This window comes from Anguilla anguilla, chromosome 17, assembly GCF_013347855.1.
Source record: "Anguilla anguilla isolate fAngAng1 chromosome 17, fAngAng1.pri, whole genome shotgun sequence".
NCBI lineage: Eukaryota > Metazoa > Chordata > Actinopteri > Anguilliformes > Anguillidae > Anguilla > Anguilla anguilla.
The window spans coordinates 26,022,584-26,038,050 of record NC_049217.1 but is presented as its reverse complement, the minus strand read 5'-3'; the positions used below and the strand labels follow the sequence as shown (position 1 = coordinate 26,038,050).

At 50.8% G+C, this 15,467-nt stretch overlaps 1 protein-coding gene across 5 annotated transcripts in view; it reads right to left on the bottom strand.

Annotated features, from left to right (window-relative positions):
- LOC118216014 (potassium channel subfamily T member 2) overlaps positions 1-15,467 on the bottom strand; it is a 54,609-nt gene that overhangs the window by 6,783 nt on the left and 32,359 nt on the right. For all 5 annotated transcript variants that reach the window (XR_004762951.1, XM_035397014.1, XM_035397011.1 and 2 more), the window contains 14 exons: positions 15,070-15,133; positions 14,511-14,619; positions 11,637-11,745; positions 10,379-10,435; positions 8,428-8,580; positions 6,695-6,948; positions 4,101-4,416; positions 3,870-3,975; positions 2,978-3,150; positions 2,675-2,746; positions 2,248-2,382; positions 1,730-1,841; positions 341-442; positions 24-107 (listed from right to left, as the gene is read on the bottom strand). Coding sequence is in view for 4 of the 5 variants with exons in the window: in XM_035397014.1 (XP_035252905.1) it covers positions 24-107; positions 341-442; positions 1,730-1,841; positions 2,248-2,382; positions 2,675-2,746; positions 2,978-3,150; positions 3,870-3,975; positions 4,101-4,416; positions 6,695-6,948; positions 8,428-8,580; positions 10,379-10,435; positions 11,637-11,745; positions 14,511-14,619; positions 15,070-15,133 (1,846 nt within the window). In the remaining variant the exon portion in view is untranslated. The remainder of the gene's footprint in view (positions 1-23; positions 108-340; positions 443-1,729; positions 1,842-2,247; positions 2,383-2,674; positions 2,747-2,977; positions 3,151-3,869; positions 3,976-4,100; positions 4,417-6,694; positions 6,949-8,427; positions 8,581-10,378; positions 10,436-11,636; positions 11,746-14,510; positions 14,620-15,069; positions 15,134-15,467) is intronic.

Sequence of the window (15,467 nt, the reverse complement as noted above, 5' to 3'; positions counted from 1 at the left end):
GCGTATGCGCACCTATGACTCACCGTACAGAGGAACCCCGAGCCTGGCGTGGAGTCCAGCCCCAGTAGCAGCCTGGTGATGGAGATCATGTAGTCCTTGACAAAGGACTGAGACACACACACACACACACACACGAAGACACACAAAGTGGAAGACTCAGTGTTATGCTGCTGATGTGTCTTTTGTGCTTTTGTTGGGGGTCAGGTGTCAAGGCTCCAGCATGCTCAGTTTTGGGAACCACAGTACAGAGCAGTATGGAGTATAACGGTAAAAGGCATTGTGTGAGTTCATATTCCCAGCATGCTATTGGTGGAGGTCAGAGGTCAGAGGTCAGAGTTACCTGGTACAGCAGGGTGTCCAGCATGCTGACGCTGAAAACCTTGCCTGCGGCGAAGGGCAGCCTGAACATGAAGACCAGATTTGAGCCCTTCTCCCTCTCCTTCTGCAGGAACCAAAGGGGGGGGGGGGGGGGGGGGGACTGCTTTCAGTGACGCACTTGTTGCCTCCCACAGTGAGGTTACATTGTAAAGCCACCCCTAAAAATGTCAAGCCCTCAATAAAGGCCTTCCCTGCGGTCCCATGCCCTGATATCATAAAGCTGTCATTCCAGGACCCGAGGGACTGAGAGGGGGGTTGTAAACAGTGGCTTTTGTCATACACAGTGCAGCTATAGCTTTCGTCTCACAATACACTGGGCAATTCATTTTCCAAGTAGGCAATATGCCCACAGACAACTGTACCGCATAGCAGTGAACGATTATCATAATGATAAGGTAGCATAGCCGGTGTGATGTTCCATTGTGTCTATTATCTCTTGCAAATTCTGTATGTTCCTTTGGAAAGGCATGGCAAGGGCTAGCTGGTGGACCATGTTTGCTTTCTGTAAGTGTTGCAAGGTATTTTGCGTACATGCTTTTGAGTGGCATGTCTTGCTCCAGGGACTCTCCTTATGGTGTGGTATCGAACCCTGGCCGCGCTGGTGCCGATTCTAGCTAGCGGCCACACAGGGCGGTGTGTAATTGACCGTAGTGTCGAGCAGCGAGAGAGACCTGCTGCCAGCGGGTTTGTCCCGGTCTCATTGCAATCCAGCAGCCTCTCTGGTCAGTGTGGGGGCAGCGGTGTAGTATAATGGGTAAGGAGCTGGTCTTGTAACCTAAAGGTCACAGGTTCGATTCCCAGCTAGGACACTGCCATTGTACCCTTGAGCAAGGTACTTAATCTGCATTGCTTCAGTATATATATCCAGCTGTACAAATGGATGTAATGTGAATGCTAAGCTGTGTATGTGACTCTGGATAATGCTAAATGCCTGTAATGTAATGTACTGTAATGCATTTTGTCTGTGCATTAAGTGATACAGTGCAATGACCGCACAGCTCAGCTTTTGGATTATAATAACAACAATAATAATAACAATAATTATTAATTTTATCAAGTGACTTTCTCAGGCTCAAGGCGTGCTTCACAATCAGTTAAAATGCAATAAAGGTTAAAGTGCACAGTAGCAGTGTACACCGCCCAGAATATTATACAATACAGACAGACTCACTATTCAGCATTTCACTAATGACCAATAGCAAGTGCCCGTTAATTAAAGCCGTGTCACTTCAGGGGGAAAAGCAGCTTCTGGTCAACGCTGTACTATGTGCTGACTGCTAATTTGAGCGGAACTGATGAAATGATTTGAAGTGATTGGGCATGAGGGCTTTTTCCGCTGCCAGGCTCTCACCTTCTCTAGTTTGGACAGGGCCAGGGAGTAGTGGTCCTTCACCTTGAACTGCATGAAGCGCATGTTGGCGGGGTGCGTGAGCTCCGTGATAATGCTGAGGGCTGGAAACAGCCTACAGGGTGGAGAAAACCAGGGTGAGACGCATACATGCATGCACACACACACACACACACACACGCACTCACGCACTCACACACACACACGCACTCACACATGCATGCACACACTCACACACGCACTCACACATGCATGCACACGCACTCACATACTCGCACTCACGCACACAGACACACACACACTCGCACGCACGCACACGCACACACACACACACTCACACGCACACACACACTCACTCACATACACGCACTCACACACTCAATCACACGCATGCACACACACACTCACACATGCACACACACACACACGTGAACACATGCATGCACACACTCACACATGCACACACACACACACACACGTGAACACACACACCTATGCCCACACTAATTCAGGGGTCTCACCTGTACAGGGTCTGCACGTTGACGATGGTCTTAGCGTCCGCCATGTAGTCCTCCTCAGCGATCATGGAGCTCTCCTTATCCACCACGACCATGGTGTCTGCAAACGTCACCCCGCAGCGGAGCAAACTGTCTAAACTACGAGAGAGAGAGAGTGTGTGATAGAGAGGGGGGGAGAGAGAGAGCAAGGGAGGTGGAGAGAGAGAGAAAAGAGAGTATCAGAGAATTCAAGTATGTGAGAACTTTGTCTCAGGGAACGAAGGGCAGTAAGGAGAGGGATAAAGAAGAGAGCGAAATGGAAGTGAGCGTTTGGAGAGGGGGAAGGAGAAAGAAGGACAGAAAGCAAGGGACAGAGGACTGAAGAGGAAGACGGGTGTATGTAAAGGATGTAGAGCAGCTGTGTGAATGAGAGCACGTTGCTAACTCTTACTTGTCGATGGAGCCCACGGTGTAGAAGACCATGGGGAACCAGCATATCGCTTCCAGGAAGTGGGCCTCTGGCCTAACGGAGGCAGAGGCAGAGAGAAGGAAAGAGAGTGGGCAGAGGGACTTCAGGTACATTCAGGGGCATTGTTATTACTCTTTCGTGTATTACCGCATCGTTCTAGTCGCGTGACGATTCGTAGCAGCAGTGCAAATGTAGCAGCAGAAATGTTGAATAATCTTTACGAGAATCTGTAACGTAACGCGCCCCGCCCGACCCCCCCCACCGCCCCCCCCCCGGGGGACTCACGGGTTCTCCAGCAGCAGGACGATGGGGTTGAGCTCCTTGCGGGGGCGGTAGTAGGCCCGCAGCGGGACGATGAAGTTGTACAGGCCGTTCCCCGCGCTCTCCGCTGACACGATGATCAGCTTGTTCTTGAAGCCGTAGGAGCGCGCGTCCTCACAGGGCACATGGTGACAAGCCTGGGGGGGCCGGGGGGGGGGTTGGGAGGGGAGGGGAGGGGAGGGGGACAGAGCAGAGATGGAGACGGTTGTTTACCTGTGTGGAGAGGGGTCAGGGGAGAAGGGACAGAGGGAAAGCGAAGGAGAGAGGCAGTAGAGAGGAAGGAGAGAGATAAAGAGAGAGGCAGTAGAGAGCAAGGAGAGAGGGAAGGAGAGCGGCAGTAGGGAGGAAGGAGAGAGGCAGTAGGGAGGAAGGAGGGAGGAAGGAGAGAGGCAGTAGGGAGGAAGGAGAGAGGAAGGAGGGGCAGTAGAGAGGAAGAAGAGAGGCAGTAGAGAGGAAGGAGAGAGGCAGTAGAGAGGAAAGAGAGAGGCAGTAGGGAGGAAGGAGAGAGAGAGAGGCATTATGGAGGAAGGAGAGAGGCAGTAGAGAGGAAAGAGAGGCAGTAGGGAGGAAGGAGAGAGAGAGAGGCATTATGGAGGAAGGAGAGAGGCAGTAGGGAGGAAGGAGAGAGGCAGGAGAGGGGCAGTAGAGAGGAAGGAGAGAGGCAGTAGGGAGAAAGGAGAGAGGAAGGAGAGAGGCAGTAGGGAGAAAGGAGAGAGAGAGAGGCAGTAGGGAGAAAGGAGAGAGGAAGGAGAGGGGCAGTAGAGAGGAAGGAGAGAGGCAGTAGGGAGGAAGGAGAGAGGCAGTAGGGAGGAAGGAGAGAGAGAGAGAGGCATTATGGAGGAAGGAGTGCTCTCACCTTGTCCAGGCGCACACAGCAGAAGGGCATCTTCTCCTGCAGCAGGTGGCACAGGGTGGGGGAGCTGCCGATGTAGGGAGAGTTCAGGGGATAACCCTTCACCCACCTGCAACACACACACACACGCACACAAGCACTGTCAGACATGTAACTCACACACGTGCACATACACAGTCTGTGTACAGACACACACACACACACGCACACACTCACAGCTCCCATGATACTCACTCGGAGTGCCCTCCCCACCAGTGATCCGTGTCGCCCGAGTCCCCGCCCTCTTCGCCCTCTTCACCCCCCTCGTCCTCCGATTGGTCGCCCAGCAGGTCAAAGGTCGGGCTGTTGACGCCGTCCACCAGCTCCAGGACCGGCGCGATGCTGTGCCTCCTCTCCTTGACCGCGTCCGTCACCACAGGAAGTGCCAGGGTGTTCCCGCCCCTTCCCTCGGCCCCGCCCCCGTTCTCCACCCCCCCTGCGTTCCCGGCCCCGCCCCCTGAGCTGTCTGGGCTACTGTCATTGGAGTCCTGCAGATCCATGGCAACAGTTCCTGTAGGGGATGGGGACCAAACAATGAGCATTCAGCCTCCCCCCCCCCCCCCCGTCATCATATGTGAATGTCTGTGCAGGTCCACTGATCTTTACGCCATCTGGACAGCTCTCCCCATTGGGCCACAGTGAATTAATGAAGCCAGTAGCCATCTGGGCGGCTAACCTGCAGTCCTGCAGGTGTCCTGCAGGTGTCCCTGTGCGCACTCTTGGAGTTCAGCAATCCTTTGGCGATCCCGCCAAGCTCGTGACTAATTAAACAACTTTGGACTAACTGTAAGGTGCTCATTGGTGCGGAACAGTAAAATGATGCATTAACTAACAGCCAAGTGCGGTTGGAGTGAAACAATGGGCACAAACAAAAATTTAGACCCCTGAGTAAAATTATATCCTGCATTTTCATTCCTCCCCTCTGTTCGGGGACAGATTTGGACCTGACGCGCCAGGCGCGGAGTGTAGTCTCTGGCAAGTCTGTGGCATTATTGCACTGTGGGCTGTCAGGCAGGAGAGAAAACCCAGCGGTAGTACCAGCCCTGAGGGTCAGATTTGAAGATCCCTGCAATAGTCTGTTAATAAAAGACAGAACAGCAGCCTGAGACGCAGGGAAAGGTAAATCGGCCGTCAGACAGCCTGGGGATGTGGGGGGGGGGGGTGGGGGGGGTGCGTGTGGGCGGAGGGCTGGCAGGCTGGCAGGCACCGAGGGGTGGTGTGATCACCGTTATGATTTAAATGATGGTTTCGGGCAATGCTCGGCACAGCTATTCTCTATCGATAAAGCGGGCGGCCCTGAAATTGCGCGCGCGCGCACGCTAGACGCGGCGAAACGCGGTCCGGGGGGGAAGGTGGCGTGCGAGACGCACGCTCGGGATCGATCAGGGGACGAGGGTGCGGCGCGTGTGACCGCGGCCGACGGCGCGTGTGCGAACACAGCAGGCTGCCCGCGTGTGCGACAAAGATGCGCTAAGCGCGGCTGAGACCGCCCAGGCCGAGGGCGCTCGGCGGCCGGCTCTACGCGTGGCGGTCTGCAGCCTGTCAGCCCCCGCGGCTGCGGAGGCCCTTGTTCTGCGGCGGGTACGGTGGGGGCGACATGGCTCAGGAGGTCAGACCGATTGTCTGGCAGTCGGTGGGTTGCCGGTTCAAACCCCGCCCTGGGCGTGTTGAAAGTGTCCGTGAGCAAGACACCTAACCCCTAACTGCTCTGGCGAATGAGAGGCATCAATTGTAAAGCGCTTTGGATAAAAGCGCTATATAAATGCAGTCCATTTACCATTTACCAGGTACGCACGGTACAGACACTCGATTCTCCGTCGGGTGCCGAGTGCTGCAGCCCGATTAGCAGTGCTTGTCCGCTTATCGCCACCGGGGGGCGCACTTGCTACAGCGTGAACGTGCCCGTTGATGAAGAACAAAAGCTGGGCGTTATTCGAATGCGTACTCAGCGATAAGTTTGCTTTCCCGGCTCTCTGTTGCAGTTACGCACGTCTGTTCCTCCCAGCTGGTTCACTGCTGATAGATTCGTGGATTTTTTCGTCTTTTTTCCCGTTTTAAAGCCATTCTGATCTCTGATAAACAGCGTATGTCAATGTGACACAGTGAGTGTGTTAATGTGACACAGTGAGTGTGTTAACGTTACCCAGTGAGTGTGTTAACGTTACCCGGTGAGTGTGTTAACGTTACCCAGTGAGTGTGTTAATGTTACCCAGTGCGTGTGTTAATGTGACACAGTGAGTGTGTTAACGTTACCCAGTGAGTGTGTTAATGTTACCCAGTGAGTGTGTTAATGTGACACAGTGAGTGTCTTAACGTTACCCAGCGAGTGTGTTAATGTGACACAGTGAGTGTGTTAATGTTACCCAGTGAGTGTGTTAATGTTACCCAGCGAGTGTGTTAATGTGACACAGTGAGTGTGTTAATGTTACCCAGTGAGTGTGTTAATGTTACCCAGTGAGTGTGTTAATGTGACACAGTGAGTGTCTTAACGTTACCCAGCGAGTGTGTTAATGTGACACAGTGAGTGTGTTAATGTTACCCAGTGAGTGTGTTTATGTTACCCAGCGAGTGTGTTAATGTGACACAGTGAGTGTGTTAATGTTACCCAGTGAGTGTGTTAATGTTACCCAGTGAGTGTGTTAATGTGACACAGTGAGTGTGTTAATGTGACACAGTGAGTGTGTTAATGTTACCCAGTGAGTGTGTTAATGTGACACAGTGAGTGAGTTAGCTGAGACACAGTGAGTGTGTTATTGTGACACAGTGAGTGTGTTAGCAGAGACACTGACCCATGCTGGCGATGATGCTGTGTACGGGCAGGCGGGTCAGGCCGTGGTAGATGGTTTGGGGCATGCTGCCCCCGCCCCCCCTCCCGGGGCCCCGCAGGGACTCGTGGTGGCCCCTGACGAAGGCGGAGTTCTCCTCCTTGGAGATGTTGATGTAGAAGCAGGTGTCCGAGCCGCCCATGATGTGACAGGGCCCCGGGTTCAGCAGGATGTTGGCTGTGTCCACCCTGCGCACCCCGATCAGACACACCCCGTACCTGCACCGGAGAGACAGGGTACTGAGTGAGTGTGTGAGCGTGTAAGTGTGTAAGTGTGAGCGTGTGAGTGTGTGAGTGTGTAAGTGTGTGTGAGCGTGTAAGTGTGAGTGTGTGAGTGTGTGAGCGTGTGAGTGTGTGAGCGTGTAAGTGTGTAAGCGTGTGAGTGTGTGTGTGAGTGTGTGTGCGAGTATGTGTGTGAGCGTATATGTGCATGTGTGGTAGGGCTGTCAGTGGATGTTTCACTGTTCAAACGCTATTCAGATTGTTTTTTAAATTACATTTGAGCATGAAAATGTACTTTCGTATGTAAAAGGGGGGGGGGGGGGGGGGGAAGCAGCGCATGTTTACTGCGACTGTCTTCCTTTAGGGCGGCGCTAAACCCCAAAAATGAATCTGCCATTTTATCGCCTCCGCCGGTGAAAGCGGAAGTCGCTCGCTGGGTCGCGCCGGTGCTTGCAACGCCGCCGACGGACGCGACGCTCTGATTCCAGCCCCCTGGGCCCGCGGCGCGATTGGACCGCGTCTTTTCTTCCGCTGAGAACGTAACGAATGAAGAGAGATCGGCGTTGCCCTCTTCAGTGAGCAGCCCGCTGTTTTTGGAAAATGACGCTGGCACAGAAGTTAGTTTTGACCTTTTTTCTCTTTTCCACGCTAGCGTTTCGGGGACTTCTACCAGCATTTTGGCAGGGTGACGTTAGAACTGTGCTGATCTCAAGTCCCTCTCCAAAAGGCCCCGGGAAAGTACTTGTCGGTTTTTGTAATAGCACTTCATTGTAAATCATCCTTCTGAATCATAATCGTTTTTCGTGACATTTCTCGAAAATTGGGTGCCGTAATTTTATTTAAACTAAATCGTTGTAAAGAGGGGTTTACATAAGTGGTACGCAAGTGTGCTTGCACGGCAAAAAGATTACAATGCTCGACAATTTTTTTGAATCTATTTTTAGGTACGTCGGTCGATCTATTTTCAGGTACACTTTTCCGTTATGACTTAAAATTGCTGCACGCACGTTTTAATCTTTGTGCTGTGCATGTGTACTGGCATACTACTTATGTCAACCCCTGATTATAAAAGTGTACCAAGTGTAAATGTGGATCTTAAAAGCCATCTCCATTGTTCACGTTAAGGTTTATTTGATTTTTTTTTTCAACTTCACGGCGATTGTGTATATGTTCAGATAAAATGCAGCTATGCTACTTATGTCTGCTGGTTATGTCTGTCCTGGAACTGGTTTGCCGACTTGTGGACATAATGTGCAATTAACACAGCCCAAATGTTGGTCAAGTTCTGGCATGCAATTCAACACTTAAAATTGTAATTTATATTAGAATATATTCAAACTTAGAACAAATATTCGCTCGTCATTTTTGGCCAGTGTTGACAGCCCTAGTGTATGTGAACGCACGTGTGCGGGACGGTGTGTGTGTGTGTGTGTGTGTGTGTGTGCGTGTGTGTGTATGTGAGAATCGATATCTTACTTCTTGTGGGCGTGGAAAGAGGCAAAGGTAAAGCTCTTGCCCTGGTACTCCCCGAAAAACTTGCTCTCTTCCAGACGGATGTGATGCACTTCATTGGCTGAGCAGCGTCTGTAGGTGCGCTGCCATTGGTCAGCTGAGCTGGCTCCGGCCTCCCTATTGGTGCGTTGATTAAGGAAGTGAGAAAACGGAACCGCTGTTTCCGGGTCAGACGACATGCAGTACAGGTGCATTATGGGTGCATTACAGCCCATTACCACACGCTGACAATGCGTTACATTACACTGTGGCATTTAACAGAGGCTCATTACCCAGAGACTTGCACAGCTTCCTGTATTTTCACACAGTGTGTATTTATACAGCAGGATACACTGAAGCTCAAGGATAAAACCATGAGTGTCCTACCTGGGAATTTGTACTGTGTACGTGAGACTGATCAACTGATAAACAAAACTTTTTTTGTCCGACTTATCGAGGCTGTGGTGATGGTAGTGTCTTTTCCATTTTAATAGGAATTTATGAATCAATTGAGGAGTAAAAACATCTGCATGCACACAGACACACACACACACACACACACAAAGACACAATCTCATACACTCGCATGCAAACAATGCAGAAGCGCGCGCACACACACACCAATTCATACAACAAGCGCATAACGCAGACATACACGCATGAACACACACAGAATATGCATGCAGGCGTGCAACAAAAAAAATTAATTAAAATGCATTTATTTCACAGATTTAATTTGAGACGATGCAAACGCAGTGCTTCACATATGAGCTGCTATGGTATTGTTTAGCTATCGGCGAGGGGGAGGGGGGAGGGGAGAGGGGAGAGGGGCGGGGGAGTGCTTTATGTTCGTGTGCTGCCGACGCTGATTTGGGTTTAAATAGAACGGAGACGCAGGCCCGGGGCAGAGGGGAGACACGGCGACGGGGGTAATTCGGTGCGCTGACACGGCGGTGGGTGTGAAGCGTAATGGAGAGACAGGTGCGGGGGCCGTTAAATAGAACAGGGATGCGCTGAAGTGCCGCTGCTCCCGGGAACATCTCCGGATAAATAAAAAAACGCAAGAAATGCATTATTAGTGCTGCAGGGATTTAAATAATCTTTTAAATGCACAGCCAAGGCGAGCAGTGAGCAACCCAGGGAGAGGGGGGCTCTGTAGCAGCGGGTGGGGGCGGGGGGCGGGGGGCGGGGGGGGTTGATGTCCGAAATGTCATTGGCTGTTATGGAATGAGACTGTGATTGGCTGTGTTAGCTGTGCGGGAGGGATGTTTGGCGGGGGTGGGTGTGGGGGGGGGGGGAGTGACTGGAGGGGGGAATCATGATAATGTTAAACACTCTCAGTACCCAGTGTTCAGTAGCTTTAATTACAGTGGCTGTCAGACTGATATGGGTGTCTGTGTGCTGGGGGTCACTGTTAGTGCCCCTGTCCTGTCTCCCCCCCCGCCCCCCTGAAACGCACACACACCACATGGGTCAGTGAGGTGTGAGCGTGTGTCTGCGAGGATAGGTGAGTGCAGATGTGCCTAAATGTGCTTGTGTTTATAGTTGTTTGTGTACCGACTAGACGTGTAAGTGTTTTGTGTACATATAAATGCGTGTGCGTCTGATTGTAGGTGCATACGTGCATGCATATGTATGTGTGTGTGTGTGTACATGCTTTTGTGTATGTGCATGCTTATGTGTGTGCACGTGCGTGTGTGCATGCATGTGTGTTTGTGTGTGTGTGTGTGTGCATGTGTGCGTGCATGTGCGTGTGTGCATGCGTGCGTGTATGTGTGCGTGCATGCGCGCGTGTGTGTGTGTGTGTGCGTGTGCATGCATGTGTGTGTGTGTGTGCGTGCATCCATGCGTGCGTGTGTGTGTGTGTGTGTGTGTGCGCGTGTGTGCGTGCATGTGTGTGTGTGTGTGTGTGTGTGTGTGTACGTATGTAACCCACCTGGTCAGGGTCTGGAAGGCTCCTGTGCGTTGTCTGAAAGCATCTGGGGGCGCTGTTCTGTGTGAAGAGGAGGGAAGGAGCAGGTGCAGCTTCACAGATCTGCACGCTGACTGGATGGACTATGCTGCCTGCAATAGCTCATCCACAAACTGCATAAAGATCTTCATATAAACACGACGAGCAGAGAATCTCCTACTGTAGTTATTACAGAATATGGCCACTGCAATAGCTGATCCACATGATATAAAGAGAGTAATTTGATTTAGCAACAGCAACACGACTTAGTGAGCCACAGAGAGGACAGAGAGCTGAAAATATTCCTGACTTTTATTATTAAAAAGACTGCAGTAATAAACAGCCATTTTAGTGATGCAGAAAAAAGAACATTTAGGTTGGCATTTAAATCAGATCTCAGACCTTTCTCTTTTTTATTTCTCTTTCATTCAAAATGATTAATTACAGTCCTATTTTCGTCTGGCTTTAAATTAAAGTAAAAAAAACAAAAGACCCTTCCATGTCATTCTGGCAAAGATAGCCAGGCCTGTAAATCACGAAAGACAGGTTCAGGATCATTACTGTATTAGAGATAAGGAACGACAACATAGTTAAGCAGGGGAATTTTCTCCATTTTTACCCTGACTTGAAATTGGCAATCAAATTCACAGAGGCTTTTAACAGCTCAGTTGTTCAAATATTCCTGTTTAATTAATTAATCCAGTGACTCGTTAATAACTGCAGGATTAATGAGTTACGACAGAAAGCTTAATGAATGTTATCTACAAACTCTATTCCTCAGTTTAATGGCTCAGAAAAGGTGTGCCGGTCATGTAAACAGCAATACACACACACGCGTTAGTGCCAAAGGCCCACAATGTTGATTTTCCCATCAAATACTATTTGATTGCACTTTCGACCCAATATGACCGGCTGTGTGTGTGCGTGCTAGAGTGAGTGGGAATGTTCTGTGTTTATCAGTGCATACAGTGTGCACGTATGTATGTTTGTCTATATGTATGCGTGTGTGTGACAGCGTGTGTGAGTGTGAGTGTGAGAGAGTGTGTGTGAGTGTGTGAATGTGAGAGTGTGTGTGTGAGAGTGAATGTATGTGTGTGAGAGTGTGTGTGTGAGTGTGAGAGTGTGTGTGAGTGTGAGTGTGAGTGTGAGTGTGAGTGTGAGTGTGAGTGTGAGTGTGTGTGTGTGTGTGTGTGTGTGTACTGTGTATGTGTGCCCATGTGTGTGTGAGTGTGTGTATACTCACTGTCCTCTGGAGGTGTGTATCAGCAGGGTGATGAGGGTGGAGGTGGCGGGACACACACAGTTCAGGGCCAGCATGGCATACTTGAACTCCTCCTCACACACCACATGGTCTACAGACACAGAAACAGAGTGGTGAGAACACACACACACACACACACACAGAACAGTGAGACCATACACACATGCGCACACACACACACACACAGAACAGTGACGGAGTGACAGAACAGTGAGACCATACACACATGCGCACACACACACACACACACACACACACAGAACAGTGACAGAGTGACAGAGCAGTGAGACCATACACACACACACACACACACACACAGAACACAGTGACAGAGCAGTGAGACCACACACACTCTCGGGCTCACACACTCACGGACACACACACACACACATAAACACGAGCACGCACACACACACAGGACACAGTGACAGAGCAGTGAGACCACACACAAACATACACACACTGCACAGCATCAGACCTGCTACAGTAAGGTTACACATTGGTTAATGCACTCGCGCACACAGCCACACCCGACACACTGTGTCACACACAAGCACATTTGCACGCGTCTAAACACATCGTTATCTTGCAGTCTAGTCAGTCCGCATCACAGCTGGCTTGCAGCTTTTTCTTTTTCTAATTCCCCTCCTCTTTGGTGTTTGCCAGGCTTTCTTACATCCTGTTTAAAATAATGTCACGGCTGACATGAAGTGTAAGCGCTGAGTCACGTTCGCTAATGCGCTGATATTCAGCCTGTATAAAAGTAGGTTATTTTCAGCGGAAACAAATGAGGCTGTAAGCATCCAAGTCCAAACGGTAAAAAAAAGCGTGTGCATGCTTGTGTATGCATGCATGCGTGCGTGTGTGTGTGTGTGTGTGTGTGTGCACGCACATGTCTCCGGTGAATGCAGGTGCACACGTGTGTGTGTGTGTGTGCGTACGAGTGCGTGTGCGTGTGTACTTGTGCGACTTGTGTGGAATGATTACTGGTACCACTGAAGTAAACCCATTAGGAGCCTGGAGGAAGGCAGGCTCGTTAACTCACGACGAGTTAATTGATCGAGCGAGAGAATAAGCTAATCTGTAAAGGCCTCTTTATCTCTCCTGTAATGCTTGTTTTCTCATCTGTCGTAATTACCGCTGACAAGGCACACCAGGGCTACACGCACTTCCTGTGGATATGCAATAAATGGCTGCTTCTTCTGGAGATGGGTGCAAAACAATAGCCTAAATGGCTTTCTTCTTCTGGAGATGGGTGCGAAACAATAAAAAAAAATGGTTTCTTCTTCTGACGATGGGTGTGAAACAATAGCCTAAATGGTTTCTTCTTATGAAAATGGGCGCGAAATAATAAATAAACGGCTTCTTCTTCTGACGATGGGTGTGAAAATAGCATTGCCATGCCGGCCATTACCAGTGTTTATGCTGAAATCGTCGTCATAAAACCTGAATTTGTAGCACAGATATGAAACGGAACATACACCCTGATGGACAGCACTACCGCCCAGTAAACTGGGGCACATCCCAGCAGGACGGAGGGGAGGGGGGGAGGGGAGGGGAGGGGAGGGGAGGGGTGATAATTGTGTTTGTTTTTTCCCCTCTGAGGTGGCGTTTTTGTACTGTATCTATTTCTTCTTCTTCTCTGTGAATTCCCCCCCCACCCCCCCCAGGGGTACTTACACCTATCCCAGCAACACTGATTAAACCCGGCAGGTCATCTTGTTTGTGTGTGCGTGCATGCGAGCGCACCTGTATGGGCGTGTGTGTGTGTGTGCGTGCGCGCACGCGCGCGTGCGTTTGTGTGCGTGTGTCTCTATCGACATGCCTTTTGCTCTGTGGGCAGTCAGTGCTAAGCACAGGAATCAACTGTAGCTAGCAACTATGTGGACTGAAAATCAGTGAGATTCAAGGACCCATCAGCCCCCCACTCCCTCCTGTCCTTAAAAGTAAACAGAGAGAGAGACAGAATACATCACTGTACTCCTGGCAGTGCAGTGTTCTCAGGACCAGAATCAAGGCGCCTGTGTCCAGTGCCCAAATGCGGCTCGATGGGACACATCGACTGTTGCGCATTAACGCCGAGCTCCGCGAGGTGGAAATGGAACGATGTAACCAGGCGGTTGCAGGTTTGTATCCCGAGTGGGGCGTCTCCTAAAGCGCCCCGTGTCAGGATTAAAGCCAGGGTCCAAGTGTATTTAAACGTCTGGGTCCCGAGGATTGAACCCGGGGTTCAAATGTATAGTGCCTGGCCTAGTTAGTGAAGCACGCTTCAGCCTTGCTGGCTTATGTTGCTCTGTCACTGCAGTTATTTGCATGGGTGTCGTTGGGTTGCTGGGTGGCCCACCCTGCTAAGATGCTGGGTTCCAGTGCACGGATGAGCCTGCAGCCTGATAGCCACCCCACACTCTGCCAGCGTCAGTTATGCAGGGAAGGGTTATAATTGGACATGGCATCATGCAGGGAGAGGTGTTTTCAGCTGGTGGGTTTGTCCTCAGCATTTGTCCTCAGTTTAACTGACTATCTGGCTGTAGCTGGCCTTTTGCCACTGCTGGACCAGGGGGTACAGTCATCTTTGCAAATTACACCACTGACAACTCTCTCTCGCTCACTCTCTCTCTCTCACACACACACACGCACACAATGACTCCCATCTCAGCCAGTGATGAAATACTGTAGGTCTACAGCATTCCATGAGGATCAGCACTGTTGGGTTACAGAATTCTGTAAGGGTCAACACACTGTTTGGTTACAGAATTCTGTAAGGATCAACACACTGTTGGGTTACAGCAGCGCCGTGCAGGCATCACACATTGTTGGGTTGCGGCATTCTGTACAAACGTCAACCTTTCGTCTGACCTGCGAATTTGACGTGAAACTTGCTCTCCGGCTTGAGGATCTGGACGTACAGGGGGCAGTTTGGGGCGAAGTCCTTCACCGCCCAGGCCCTGAGTATGGTCTGGTGGTCCTGAGGGAGGACGGCGTGGAGACGGGGGGGAGAAGGAGACAAGCCCATTAGCTCCAAAAAATCAGAGCCATTAGCCCCCGTAACAAGCAGTTACATCCTCTGTCTGCTGCCTTAGTCATCTGACCTTTTCAATTCCAGCACTGTGAGAGGTGCACTTAATATCGAGGGGGATAGAGAGAGGGAAAGAGAGATGGAGAGAGAGGGAGAGAGAGAGAATTGTACACGGCTGGTGAATAGTGATAGGTTGCATGAGCGATGAGAAAAGAAGAAAGATGACGAGAGAGAGTAAGGGAGGGGAGGAAATCCTCAGAAAGACCAAAGGAGCGACAGAAGAGAGGTTGAGCGACAGAAGAGAGGTTTGAACGACAGAAGAGAGGTTTGAACGACAGAAGAGGTTTGAATGAGAGAAGAGAGGTTTGAACGACAGAAGAGAGGGGAAAGGAAACGTACGGCGGCGATGCGGTCCACTTCAAAGCGGTTGCTGAGGATGAAGCAGGCCTCCGCATCGTCCATCCTGCGGCCAATGGCAGGCGAGGGGCGGGGCCACGGCAAGAGCCAGGCCGACGCGGACGAGGTGGGTTAGCGGAAAGGGAGAGCAGACGCGGACGGAAATCAGGAAAAAGAGAGGGTAGAGTTAGTCGGGTGAGAAAGAGTTGACGAAAAACCCAAAAACCCACGCCCTTCTAAGGTCGGGGCCAACATGAGCTATACTCTGACCCTGTAGGTCTGTAGATGTGGGCATTCCAATTTTGTGCATCTCGCGAATATTCAGGATTAGTTGTGGCCAAGAGCAAAACCGGCGGCAGTGGACATTCTGTCCTGGGCGATGCCATCTTCATGGACATTCA